The 15,514-nt window shown below is 39.5% G+C and overlaps 1 protein-coding gene across 1 annotated transcript in view; it reads right to left on the reverse strand.

Moving 5' to 3' along the window:
- Window positions 1–11,343: 11,343 nt before the first annotated feature.
- Window positions 11,344–15,514, reverse strand: part of CLVS2 (clavesin 2) — a 120,098-nt gene continuing 115,927 nt past the window's right edge. Inside the window, exon 5 of the mRNA XM_077487011.1 lies at window positions 11,344–14,916. Coding sequence (XP_077343137.1) covers window positions 14,826–14,916 — 91 coding nt within the window. The 3' untranslated portion in view covers window positions 11,344–14,825. The remainder of the gene's footprint in view (window positions 14,917–15,514) is intronic.

A 15,514-nucleotide genomic window follows, 5' to 3' on the forward strand; every position in this document is an offset into this window, starting at 1 on the left:
AGTAATCAGCAGCTGCAAGTGAAGGCCAGGTTAGGTTTGTTCCAGTTGGCTTTGCCTCTTTTTTGGTTCTTTCCACACCTGATCTTCTTCCTTTCTTCCTAAAGCCCAACTTTTAAAATGCTGCATTAGACATAATGCTTACCAGTGTAGTACGGATTCATATCAAAATAACTCTACAATTATAGACACTATGAGCTGGCAATATATACACTTGCATGAATGTACTGAAGACCATGTAATTCCCTGTCCTGTGTATGGCTGAGAGAAATTGATTATTTTAATTTACCTACATTTCTGTAAAAATCAGGAGATTTGAGTAAAATACGTAATTTTGATAAAATGCATTGGAGCATTGTTGCCAACCATCAGTATATTTACTGGCAGCCAGTAAAAATCAGGCACCTTTCTCCTGCTAGTATATTCTAGTGACAGGAAAAGGTTGCCAGTAAAAAATATGTCTGTGACTGGAGCTCCAGAGTTCCAGTCTGGAGCTGTCCAGGACCATCCAAATGCCTGCTACAGTATGGTCAGGTGGTGGCAGCAGGGGGGTGGGTCTGGCGGAGTGCCTGAGCTTGTTGTGCAATGTCATGGTGCCAGGGAGCGGAACGGCTGGAGCCCTGTGTACAGGTGTGAGGGATCGGAGCAAGGCAAGCCAGGAGCGGGACGTTCAGTGCAGTTTGGACTGGAGTGGACTGAAGGGACCACCTGGCATGGAGAGAGACTGCCACTTACTCAGGAGGAGATGTGTCTTCTCAGTGAGGTGTCATCATCTGTGCTGCTGCACACTGCTGTCAGTGTCACGGTGAGAGTCAATATCATATATGCGTGCCTGCCCATTCTAATCTATTCCCTCCTGAGTCCTGTCCCTGAGCTACTTACTATATTAAAAATAAGAAATATGTTTTTTTTTGCCTTAATCACATTGCTAATTGCATATTGTACTTGCTTGTAGCCTAAATACTGAAATTTGCACTTCATTTTGTAACTTTTGCAAATATCAGTAAAAACTTGGTGGTGTCAGTAAATTTTGGGTAGGTTGACAACACTGATCCCAAGGCTTATGAAAGCTTCTTTCAACTATTTTGAGCCAAAAAAAAGTCTCTCATTAGCAATAGTATTTTACATTTTTTCACAAAAATATTGTGAAAAAAGGAAAATGAAATAAATTAAAGCAACAATACACAAATAATGTTTGAATACAGACAAAATGAAAAAAAATCATACAAACAACACCAAATGAAATGAAATAAACTACCTTAACATATCGACAAAGAAGAACCATATGCTTTACACAAAGAAAAAGAAGACTGGATGTTTTTTGTTTTGTTTTTCCTATGCAGATTTTTCCTAAGTAGCTCAAATAATAAAATGAAGATTTTTTTGCTTCTGTGAAATTTAGAAGCTGAATTACTCCAGGACAAGGCTACGTGAATAATTTCTTGACATAGGGGTTTTGTGGTTTTGGCTTCCCTAGCAAGCCTTTATACACTTCCTTTCCAGTGAACCGATGGTTTGTTTTTCATAGAGAGATAATAAAAAATAATATCTTTGTCATAGTTTTGGCACTCAGAGGTATTCATCATTTTTCATGGTACTGATAAAGTAAGATGCCTCTCTCTTAAAATATATGGCAGAGATATAAAATGCCAGTTAGCAAAAGACATACAGACAAGCAGAGTGGATTTCTGCTCTGAGATATGATATTATAACATGTTTTATACACAAATGATATCTCACAATGGTTTGCCATATGGTACTTTGGCAAAGGTGCTAATATTTCACTTGAGATTGTCTTGCTTCACAAGGACAATATGAACAGAGATTTACATTGATTTTCAAGAAGATGAATTATAGTTAGTCAAGCAAAAGAACGGACAATGTTTTTTTTTTTTTTTTATCTTAAGGATGGAAGCAAAGAGACATTTTCTTACATGAAATATTTATAATGCACTGCAGAATCGGAGCGTCAGCAGGAATCACTCTGTTACCATAGCTACACTCTAAGGCCTACAGTCTCTCTGGAGCGTGTTTTATTGTCACACAGTAGACAGTAGCTCTTAAGATATTGATCATGTTCTATTCATGCTGGCTACTGTGCCCTTAGGTGACTCACAAAGAAACAAAGCAATTAGCCAAATAAATGTATCCATTAAATAGAAGCCAAAATAATATCTTATTAAATCAAATACATAAAAACATGACACACTAAGACACAAACAAATGCCCCAATGGTTAGAACTGTAAAGTACACCTAATGATGTGTTATATTTATTGTTAAAACATATTTTAGTGACTAATATTCATGGGTTTTAGTCACTTTACAGATGAAAGTATTATACAGGCTGAGTTGTTTGAAAATAGCATCTTTCATTGTTCTGAGGCTGCTGCATGAAAGTTGGAGGAAAAATGTGTTGCTTCTCTCAGCAATGGTTATTTTCTTTCAGCATTTATGTCCTTATACCTCATAGTCCACACTTTGCTCAGTTTCAAACCCAGCAGATCACCAAAGCATCCAGACCTCTATTCCAGGCTATAAGCTGATGACCCTCCTTCAGAACTTTATTCAATATTTTTAAGTTGATGTGGTAGGTAAACTAATACCGTAATTAACCACCTCGCGCCCGCCCTATAGCCGAATGACGGCCGTAGGGCAGGCGCGTTCGTCCGGGAGGCCGTCCCTGGCCACCGCGGGCGCGCATTGCGGAAGTTCAGTGTTCGCCGTGTCCCCCGGGGACAGGCAAACACAGATCTCTGTAAACGGCCAATCACAGCGGCCGTTTACATAGCGATTGGTGTGTCCAATGGGAGATGATCTCATATGTAAACATATGAGATCATCTCTCAGCGCCGCTCTCCCTCCTCACACAGACAGAGTGTGAGAGGGGAGAGATGAACGGCTGCAGCGGCAGCCGTTCTGCTTTCCTTTGTTTTGATAAAAAAAAAAGAAGTACCATCCTCCCCCAGCAGTGCCATCCATCCTCCCCCAGCAGTGCCATCCATCCTGCCCCAGTGCCATCCTGCCCCAGTGCCATCCACCCCAGTTCCCATCCACCCCAGTTCTACCTGCCCCCAGTGCTACCTGCCCCCAGTGCTACCTGCCCCCAGTGCCACCTGTTGTCAGTGCCATTTGTCCCCAGTGCCATCTGTCATCAGTGCCACGTATAAGTGCCATCTGTCATCAGTGCCACGTGTCATCAGTGCCACATAGTGCCATCTGTCATCAGTGCCACGTATTAGTGCCATCTGTCATCAGTGCCACGTATCAGTGCCATTTGTCATCAGTGCCACCTGTCAGTGTCACGTGCCATCTGTTGTCAGTGTCACGTGTCATCGGTGCCATGTATTAGTGCCATCTGTCATTGGTGGCACGTATTAGTGGCACGTATTAGTGCCACGTGTCTTCAGTGCCACGTATTAGTGCCACATGTCATCAGTGCCACGTATAAGTGCCACGTGTCATCAGTGCCACGTATAAGTGCCATCTGTCATCAGTGCCACATATTAGTGCCATCTGTCATCAGTGCCACGTGTCATCAGTGCCACGTATAAGTGTCATCATTGCCACGTATCAGTGCCATCTGTCATCAGTGTCACGTGTCACGTGTCATTGTCCTGGTGCTTCAAAAGTGTAATAAATAGTCAACAAGTTAGATGTGCAATTTATGTTCCTAGAACACATGATGGCGCTACCTGCATGTTGGGCCTCTCTATGTGGCCAGGCTGTGAAAAAGTCCCACACATGTGGTATTGTAATACTCAGGAGGAGTAGCAGAATTTTTTGGGGGGTGCCATTTGTGGTATACACATGCCATGTGAGAGAAATAACCTATTACAATGACAATTTTGTGGAGAAAAAAAAAATGAAAAATCTTAATTTTGCAAAGAATTGTGGGAAAAAAATGACAACATCAAAAAGCTCACTATGCCTCTTACTAAATACCTTGGAATGTCTACTTTCCAAAAAGGGGTCATTTGGGGGGTATTTGTACTTTCCTGACTTGTTCGGGTCACAAGAAGCGAGATAGGCCACCAGTACATCAGATGTGATCAATTTTGTGCGATTCGCACCACAGCTTGTAGACTCTCTAACTTTCACAAAGACAAAATAATATCCACTAATTTGGGTTATTTTTACCAAAGATATGTATCAGTATAAATTGTGGCCAAAATGTATGAAGAAAAATTAATAATTTGCATAATTCATTCATTTATAGCGCAAAAAATAAAAACCCCAGAGGTGATCAAATACCACCAAAAGAAAGCTCTATTTGTGGGAAAAAAATGACAAAAAATTCATTTGGGTACAGTGTTGCATGACTGAGTAATTGTCATTCAAAGTGTGAGAGCACCGAAAGCTGAAAATTGGTCTGGGCAGGAAGGGTGTTTAAGTGCCCAGTAAGCAAGTGGTTAAAGTATTTTAATTCATTTTTTTTTTCCTTTGATTTCCAGTCAGTAACCTACTGTTCAGCAGCCAACTGACAGGTTCATTAGGTAACTTTTCCACCTTTCCTCTCTTACAGGTTTTAGAACTTTATCCATATGAAGAAGGATTCCATTTATACAATGCACTTAAATAAACCCATGCACTATATAAAAAATATTTAGCAATTCACATTAATACAACAATATTTGAAAACATTCATACCCATCTAAATGAAAAAGAATGCTCTTCTTGGGCATACTTATTTAACTATTCTGATTTATGACTACAATTTATTATTTTAAATATTTGGAAGAACTATTTACCTCTGTTTAAGTTAAAGGCTATGTTTACCTTTTTCCCCCAAAAAAGCCTTTGCAGTCAGCCATAACCCCCAGCTTAAAAACTGTCTAACTGGGGCATGGCTGGCCGCAGACCGTGGTGGCAGTGTGAGAGAGGAGCTCCAAGATACAGGCACTCACAGCGGCATGAAAGAGCTTTCCAGCGGACTTTTACAACACCCCAAAAGGGCAACCAATACCCCTACATCCCGATGACAATGCCCAGGAAGCGGAAAAAGCACAGAAGGCCACAGAAGCTGACCAAATACTTCACACAGCAGCAGCATGTAGGTAGGCAAGATCCAAATCAGCATCTGGCAGCAGAAATAGTGGATCCCTGAAAGCCCAAACTCCTACCCAAACATACCTCAATCCAGCAGCCCTGCTAAAGCTAGATTCAGGATGGATGGCACCGGATGATGTCTGGAGGCTGGGCCTGACATTGATTCTTGGGAGGACATTAGGGAGCTGCCAGATAGCATTGAGGAATTCCCTACCATGAATCAGCCTGTAATGGACATGATGTCCTGTATGCAAAATCCAATAAGGATATACAAGTAGTAGACTTCAGAGTGGATTATATTGAAACCAAAATGGAGGAGTTTGCATCCACAATAAACAGCCTAGTAGATGCCCATGATGGGAAAGAAGAAGAAATGGAGTGGATCAAATCAAAAATGTCAGATCTATCCACGTACACTCTGTAAAAGAGAAAAAGCCTTACCACTATCACTAAAGCACTCAGGAACCACAGGATAAACTACAGGTGGGGGTACCTGACAAAAATCACCATCACTAGGGATGGGAACGCACACATAGTGGACTCACTGGAAAAAGCCTGTCCTTACTGAAGGAATGGCAAATCATCACTGAACCTGCCAGAAACTCAAATCTCCCCAGGAATGTTCCACCAGTGGAACTAGAGTGGAGAATGGTTACTGCAAAAAACTCCAAAAAACACGCATGAGTCTGGTAAACAGAGACCATAACTACTAAGTCCCTGTGGAGACAGGAATATCTATCCGTCTCACAAACTTACCCCTCAGAATACATCCGAGCAGCAGTGTGTTGCATCCGGGTACAAAATACCCATATCTGGAATTGGACAGTTAGTCCAGAATGTTTATGCATTTCCAGAAATCTGGAAACCAACTGTTTACATTGACCTTTTTGGTTTTTTTGTTTTGTTCTTTTTACTACTGTTTTTTCTTCCTTATCACCACAGTCTGTTCCTATTAATCTGTCCTTCCTAGATATCGCACACAGAAAAATCCATGTGGTCAGCACTCAAACCGGAGGCTCTGCTGGACTAATCCTATGCTTCAATACAAAGATACAAATAAAGTATTCCATCTTCTATATTTAACAAAGTTTAAGCTGCAAAACGTGAGTACTACCAACAATGCTTGTACACAAACTTTACACAAGAAGAACTATCTTAACCTGGAGGGAGCCTCTTCCAAACAAACAAAATTACTCCAGAAAGATGTCTTAGTCTATCATTCCTACTTTATCCACATGGGGTTGACATTTATATCTATTAATACCAAGGGTCTCAACCACCCAGCTAAAAGGAAAATAATGTGGAATGAAGCCCTACCATTTAAAAGTGATGTCCCGTGTGCACAGGAAACACATTTCTGTAACAGGGCACATCCTAAATGCTCTAACAAGAACGTTCCATATGTCTTCACTACTAATGCAGATTTAAAGAAAAGAGGTGTCCTCACCGCAATCAGGGACACTGTGTCATTCAAACTCCACGAAGGAATCAAAGATCCATGAGGAAGATACCTAATCTCAATATGTAACATTAATTCCCCCACATCATATACAATTGCCAACATATATACCCCTAACTCTCTTCAAATTTGTTTCCTCAACAAACTGCTAAGGAAAATACATACACACCAAAGAGGATCCCTGTTGATTTGTGGTGATTTTAATCTCATCCCTGACAAATCCATGGACTCAACCTCATCTTCGACTCATATGGGACCTTCGCTCCTCAATCTAATAAACCACAATAGACTATTTGATGCATGGTATTGCTTTCATGCCGGTGAAAGAGAATTCAGATTTATATCCACACCACACCGGTGCTACTCCCGCATAGACTTTTTTCTTGTGGACCAGGGTCTTTTAACAAGAACGATCTCAACAAAAATTAATAATATCACATGGCTGAATCATGCGTCAGAGGGTTCAACTTCTAACGATTGCAGACTCCTTATCATCTGACTCTATCCCAATATGGAGAGCTAACCCACTTCTCCTTCATAGAGAAGACACCAAAAAGACATTGGAGAGACTATTTTACAGACATAACATGAAACATCTGTGAATTACTATTTTACCTAATGGAATGCCCACAAAGTGTTCATAAGGGGAATCTTTATTAAATTAGGGGCAGGAGTAAAGAGGCAGCGGCAAAAGCATTTAAGAGATATTACTGAGGAAATTCACAATTTAGAAACTCAAAATAAACAGAACCCTTCACCCTCAACCTCCCACAAATTGACACAGCTCAGATATGATCTGAAATTACATCTTGGAGAATTTTGAAAAGTCCTCTAGAAGATTAAAAATGACTTATTATGCCAATGGCAATAGAGCGGGGAAAGTTTTGGTCCAACGCCTTCGCAGCTGCAGGTGCAAATCTAAAATCCTGTACATAATTCACTCCCTCACCAAAGATAAACGTTACCACCCTAAAGATATAGCGGATGATTTCTGCCACTATTACGGATCCTTATGTAACCTACAAAAAGATCCATATACTTACTAACCCAATCCTGAATTGATAACAAATTGTCTAACCAAATTATCCCTTCCCCAGTTAACAGCAGAACAACTGCAACAATTAAATTCGACCTTTGACTTTCCCAAAATAATCCAAGCTATTGACACACTACCACTCAACAAATCCCCTGGACCAGATTGATTTATATGGGAATAATGCAAAATTTCAAACAGATCCTAACACCCTATTTAGTTTGCATTTATAACGCTGCTGCTGCCTTCCTTCAGAAATGTTTAAAGCCATAATAATTACACTACCCAAGCCAGGGAAGGACCCATCCACTCCACAGAATTTCAGACCTATTTCACTCCTTAAAGCGGAGCTCCATCCTAAAGTGGAACTTCCACTCATCAGATTCCTCCCCCCCTCCGGTACTACTATTGGCACCTTTCAGGGTGGGGGGTGCAGATACTTGTATAATACAGGTAACTGCACCCACTTCCAGGCATAGATAGCCATAGAATATCTGCAGATGCCCACCCCCGTTGTTTTCTGGGAAACACACTTTTCCCAGAACACAACAAGGACCAGTGAAGACGCACAGCGCAACTCGTGCATGCGCAGTAGGGAATCGGGTAGTGAAGCTGCAACGCTTCACTTCCTGATTCCCTGACTGAGGATGGCGGTGGGGGCAGCTGAGAGACGAGTGATTGCTCGTCATCTGCTGCCGACATCGCGGGCACCCTGGACAGGTGAGTGTCCATTTATTAAAAGTCAGCAGCTGCAGTATTTGTAGCTGCGGGCTTTTTAATATTTTTTAAGGTGGAGCTCCACTTTAACGAGGATCTAAAATTATAAAATGATATGCCAAACTCATAGCTTTAAGTTTCATAGACATTCTCCTTAAACTTACACACCCAGATCAATCAGGGTTCACCAAGAGACGCCAGAGTTCAGATGCTACCAGGCACCTAATAAATATTATTCATCACGCTAAACTGCGTGGAATGCCTTCTGTGCTTCTAGCACTGGACGCGGAGAAGGCATTTGATCGCATACATTGGGGATACTTGGCCAGGGTGCTATTGGTTTGGGGCTTTGCAGGTCCAATTTTTTCAGCAGTAATGACTTTATACACCAAACCTTCGGCCCAGTTATACACCTCTGGAGCCCTTTCAACCCCATTTAATATTAAACCCCATTTCAATCCTATTTAATATTACGAATAGGACCCTGTCAGGGATGCCCACTGTCATTATTAATATTTAACCTGTTGATGGTGCCTCTGACGAGTCACATTCATGACTGATGATAGGGCCAGCACCCAAAACCTTTAGATCCCTACAGATTGAGTACGGTTTAGCCAACTGTGAGCACTATACTTATTTACAAATAAACCACTTCATTCGCTCCAACCCAAACAATGTCCTATCACTACCATGGAATATAACCCAAATCTACTCTAATCCCAACACTAAGATTAAAGGTATATCTTTGTTTTACAAACTGCTCAGCAAAAAGGATGTATTCATTAAAGCATCCAACATACTGGCATGGGTAAACAAGATGAATATCAGATATACCCCTGACCAATGGCAAAAGGCACTCAGCATCACATATGCAGCAACAAAAAGCATGAACCTATGGGAACTGATGCAAAAAATTACCCTTAACGCTAGGTCTAGCACTTCTGTCATTAAACATTGAATCAATGCCAATAGAAGTCAGAACCATAGCTATCCTTACCTTCCTAAGAGCAAGATTAGTGCTAGTACCCCACTGGAAAAACCAGGAAGCTCCTCCTATCCAAGAGGTAATAACGACAACCCACACGCACGTCACATATGAGATGCTGTTTGCTTCCACACAAGGCAAGCACCAAAAGGCTAGCTCTCAATGGAAAATTTGGTCAGAATGGTAAAAGATTTTCTCAAGGAATTGATCTTACTCCATTACCAAACAGGAAACCTGGCTTGCTTACATTGACTGTGTTGATGAGCTACGTTAATGTCTGTTTGCGTTATGTTGTTGAAACGCAACCACTTTTTAAAATTTTTACATTTCTCCCGTTCTCTACACACCCTAACCCCAAGTGTTAGCACTAAGGTTTATTAAGGATGAATGCAGATACAATAAATAGACCGAGCAGAGGTCTACCATAATGTGTGAACGCAAATTGTTTATTGATGTACTTGCAACATCATATATGATTTATAAGGAAACTGTTATCCCAAATGTCCTTTTATTTCTTTCCTCTGTATTAACACTAAGATAAACACCAATAAAGAAATATTGAAATTAAAAAAACTCTCTGACTCCTGACTTGTTGCTAAGACAAAAAAATTGTTGGATGCCCACTTCTAACATTACATGAATTAAAATCTATGGTATTAGTGACCTATCAACAAGAAAAGAAGTGGGTATTTCCTATGGAACTTTCTAGCACCTAAATTATAATTTCTTATATAAATGTCACTCAGGCTTCCATAAACAATAAGTATGGTTAAAGAAGGGGTAGCCTGTGCTCATCCACAAGGTTTGCCTTCTCAGCCAAGGTATTTGTGAACCACAAATCCAGGCCTAATTGATCCTGTTGCAAATAGACCTAAACAGGGATATATAATTAGCCTATCAGACACCTTAAAGGGGTTGTAAAGTCAGAAGGTTTTTTATCTTAATGCATTCTGTGCCTTACGATAAAAAGCCTTCTGTGTGCAGTGGTCCCCCTCAGCCCCCCTAACACTTACCTGAGCTCCACCTCTGTCCAGCGATGTCCACAAGTGTCTTAGCTGTCCAGGACTCTCCCTCCTTATTGGCTGAGACACAGCAGTAGTGCCATTAGCTCCCACTACTGTCAATCAGAGTCTGTTAGCCAATCAGGAGAGAGAAGGGATGGGGCAAAACCACTGCTCAGTGTCTGAATGGACACACAGAGCTGCAGCTCATCTTGGTGCCCATAGAAAGCTGCTTGCTGCGGGGGCAGTCAACAGGAGGGAGGGGGCAGGAGCACAGAAGAGGGACCCAAGAAGAGGAGGATCTGGGCTGTGCAAATCCACTGCAACAGAGCAGGTAAGTATAATATATTTGTTATTTTTATAGAAAAAAATACTTTACAATCACTTTAGGTCAAACTGTGATTTAAAGCTGAACCCTAGGCAGATATAAATAGCAACAATCTTTGCAAATATGTTTATTAAAGGTCATTTAATTATTTTAAAATCCATCTAGGGCATGTACCTGGAGTTGGTATTGATATTGAACATGTTGACAGGATTAGAGAACTGATGGATGACTTCATAAGTTTGCTGCTTCTTCATTGTCTATTCACATGCTGGGAGTGGGGAAGGTGATCAAGCTAACTCTTTTAGAGAAAAGTTAGGTCACCATGCTAACTGTGTAATGCTGTGTAAAACTTGGCAGGTGAAATGCCTCCCATAGATATTTCAACTGTATATAACTATTTGTCTGGAGTTCAGCTTTAAGTATTTATGAAGATAATTAAAAAAATAGAACACATTTTGTAAAACAGTTAGTAAGAACCTATATGGTAAAAAAAAAAAAAACACACAAAAAAACCTAGCCTGCTTTGCATGAAATTATTCAAAAATGGGCACCATATTGAGTGACAATGGTTTGTCTATGAAAAAGGAGAATTACATTTTCTAGCAGTGTCAACAATAGGAGTTGTCGTAGGTGGTATAATTAGGGCCATGTATTTGTCACAAAACATAGGTTCCCTATAAAATACATGTATGTTATTTAAATACCAAAGCACATTTAATCATGGTTCATGCCTATGTGCTTTGATTATAATTAGTGCATTTTCTGGACAACATAAATATCTTAAGGGTTATGTTATGCCATTTCACAAAGCCTTTATTATTTCAGTTAACATAACACTGCCTTCAACGCCAAATTCATGGCACATATATAAGCTATGCCAACATTTTATAGATACATGGTACATTAAATTTTTTTCCAAAACCTCAAAAAATGACAAATAAAATATGAAATTGCTTCACTTGCCATTCACCTTCAACTTTGCAATGGCAGTGTTTCCACTAAAGACCAAGAGTATAATTCAGAAAAATGATTGATTCTAATTAATTGTATATTGCCAACAAGTCATACAACTCTTTACATATTGTACAGTCACATAAGTCCCTGCTCCCGAGGAGCTTACAATCTAAGGTTAATATTTCACATGCATACATGCACACACATCCTAGGGACAATCTGGATGGGTGCCAATCAACCTTTTTGGAATGTGGGAGAAGGAAGTACATGGAAGAACATGCAAACTTCCTCAAGATAATATCCTGACTGTGATTTGACCCATGCACCCCAGTACTGCAGAGCAAAACTAAGCCACTGTGATGCACAGTTTATACTTTCAAGTAAGAGTTATCAGCATGTTCTTGCTGCATCTTCATATAGTAAGCACTTAGTAACCTCATATTCTATTTTTTTTCCTACATTTACATTTTCAAAAACATGTTGCATTGCTCATTAATGTATGACAACTTATAACATACAGTAATACATACAGTAACTGACTACACTAAACAGGCTTACAAGATCATAATTTCCTAAAATGCACCTGAATATAAAAAACAGGCTTTTGATCCACTGGTCTCCCTTTAGGCTGCCATTACAAAAATGAGACCCCTGACCTACCCATATTCCTAAAGCAGAGTTCAACCCATAGCTGATGACTTTTAATAAACAGACACTTACCTGGTCATGGTCCAGCGATGTGGCCGCCTGGAGGCTAGCTCCTCTCCCCCTCCTCTTCGCGGAGCCGTCATGGTAACTGTGGGCACTCCGCGACTTATGGCTTCACAACTGGGCATGCATGCAAATGCGCGAGTCGTGCTGCGTTCTGCAATTGGCCAACCGATCTTTTGGGACCTGAGTTGTGTCCCAGAAGATTGCTGGCAGGGAAAGGCCGCCTAGGGCGAGAGGAGGAGTCGCCTAGGCGGCCGAAGATAGTAAGCAGGAAGTGGGACAGGAAGTCCCACGAAAAAAAGGGTACACTCGCCCCCCCCCCCCCCGACAAAAAATGACATGCCAAATGTGGCACGTCAGGGGACAAGGAGTGATTAAAGTGAAAGTTCCACTTTTGGGTGGAACTCTGCTTTAAGTCTGTCCTGGAGTAGCATCCCCCTGAGACTCAAGTCCTTCCTAACAGATAGAAGAGTTGGTAAAGTAACTGCCACTGGTGGACCCAACTCCAGGTCAGGTGTAGGTATTTTGGCTTAATTATGGATTGCAATAGTAATTGCAGCCTTAAGGGAGACCAGTTGATCTAAATGATTTTTTTTGTTGTTTTTTTTTCTTTAGGTCCACTTTATTGGTAATTAAACATAAACATAAGATACTATAGCTCATATTAATAAGACTTTATCCTTTAAAAATCTATAATGAATGACATAATATTTGTTTTAAAAAAAATGTTTGCCAACGTATGCAGTCTATTATTTTTTTTGTCACATTTCGTTCCACTCATTCTTTTGCTTGCAGCCCGTGATAATTTAAAAAGTACATAATGCAAATTGCTTGAAGTACATATTATAGTACATTATATATGCAGTTATAGATGGCAGGCAACACTCATGGGACCACAAAGAAAGCGTGTAATAAAAAATAAAAAATAAATGATGGTGTCTTCTAACACTATACCTGTTAATGTCAACAAGAATGATAGTAGTTCTGTCACTGATTTTCCGTTTCAGAGACACTCATACGAATATTGCCCAATGTGTGTTGTTTTTTTTTCTGTTAAATATAAGACAGAAATGAAGAGGCTTTTTGGCCACATTACCTTGTAGGATAAGCATTAATTATTTTGGTAAACTGTAAATAACAAATACATATAAGGTACTATGTCCTTACCATGCACTACCTATTACACAATCTGTTTGAGTACACTTGTTAAACTAAATATCTGTGATGTTGAAAAACAATGGATTACCTGATCTACCACAGTGCACATACCTCCAGTTTCTCGAAAATTAAAAAATTATCATGAGTTGCTAGGCACCCTAAAGAAAATGTATTTTGCTATTACAACCCAACAGCATGTCCAAATACCACTATATATGGTGCAATGAGCTTTGAACAAGCAGTATAGTGAAAATATCATGTAAAAAATTTAGTAATACTGTGAAATAACATTGCATTGTTAATGTAAATGTATTTTCATTCCTTTATATTAGCAGAAGTTATTTCTGTAGTTGTCGTTCAGAAAATACAATAGATATGGGGGAAAAAAAGTACCTTGCACACAACACTACATAGCAGAACTGCAGCGACACTCTGTGTTGTAATATTTAATTACAAATTTGTGAATAACAGTGTAGAAAAGTGGATGGAAACACTAATGGAAACACAAAGACGTAGCTTAAACCACAGTAATAGTTGAACGGATATGCTAAATTGAAATCGTGATTTTTGCTTGCTGTCTGTGAACACACAATAACCCGTAGTAATCAATGTACAATACTGAATAAAATATGACTATCATGAACATACAATAATTCTGTTACTGAGAAGCACTAATCTGACAAGATCATCTGTGCAGATAGACAAAACGAGAGATCTCAAAAATAGTTCAGAGCACGTCTAAACATTTTCTACTCCATGGCACTGGTTTAACGCACTCTATTTTTTTCTGGCTTGCTGTAATAATAATACTATTTAAAAAAGAAACTAGCGTCACAAATCCCAATTACAAATTAATTTGGCACAGTACAGATATATTTTGTTCTGTTGTCCTTAATAAAACCAACATGCATTGCCTTGTAGTCTAACCTGATACTTCAATACTGGAGGCACAAAAGCCCCTTCTGTTTCCTGTTTAGAGTAAAGCAATTTCATACCGAAATGTCTTCTTTCAATATTCAGAATAAAAAGCAGTGTGTTATCTGCTATATGGCTTTATATAAAAGAATGAATCCTACTATATTAATATATTTTTGTATTGTAAGTCTTTTTTTTTTTTGTACATTACACAATTTTAATTACGCAGTGGTGTTCATCCATTTTCTTTCACAGAAGTGTTCAACGGAGCACTTAGAACAATAACTCTAAAGAGAGAGATTACTTTGGATTCTATTTACAAACGAGTTGGCACTTACAGAGTAAACGCATTAACTGGTGGCCCCCTTATTACTTGCAAAGAAGAGAAACCCTTTTGTAAGAATACATTTTACAACATTAACATATGTGATAAATTTCCAGTTGGTACATTCCAGTAGAGGGTTTAGTTATTAAGAGAAAATCTTCTTATCCTTTGCGAGTCTTGTAACAACGCAGTCTGCTAATCAAGTGACAGGAGAGGCTGCTGTGTGGTGTCATCTTCATTTTTGTCATTGTGTTTTAACACCCCTGGATCCACTACTGACTGAGATCTGCAAATAGACAAAAAAAAGAAATGTTTTTCAGTCTATCAGCACAATGTTCTCAAAAGGCCCTGGGGATAATGTCTTGACTTTCAGTAATGTGTCTATAATCTGCAATGGAAAACATTTCAGCAGTGATACATATTCATATCTTGGAAAAAGCAGCAAAATGCTGTTTTCTACACAGTGCTTGCTCGTTCTTTCCTATTCATATGCATGTTGCTAGGCAAAAAAGAGCTACCGTCAACTGGATAGCAAACCTAACACTTGTTTCAGAGCAGAAGACAGCATTTAGGCATATTAAGAAACACAATATATATATAAATATCCTTTATGCATGTTGTGCAAACTTTCACATATTGCACATATATGCATCATATGCATTCAAAGTAGATGTAAACCCTAGATTACATGTAATTCACTAAATCACAATGGGGTTGAGTCACTAAAACTGCAGGGAGCACAATCTGGTGCAGCATGGTAACCAATCAGCTTCTAACTTAAAGTGGTTCCTTGCATTAAGGTAAAAAATATTTAGGTGTCAGAATCACCCCCTCAGCTCCCTTTTACTTACCTGAGACCTCATTTGATCCATTGCCATGCACGT

Source organism: Lithobates pipiens, unplaced genomic scaffold, assembly GCF_037356315.1.
Source record: "Lithobates pipiens isolate NorthernLeopardFrog02 unplaced genomic scaffold, aLitPip1_a1.2 Scaffold_18, whole genome shotgun sequence".
Lineage (NCBI taxonomy): Eukaryota > Metazoa > Chordata > Amphibia > Anura > Ranidae > Lithobates > Lithobates pipiens.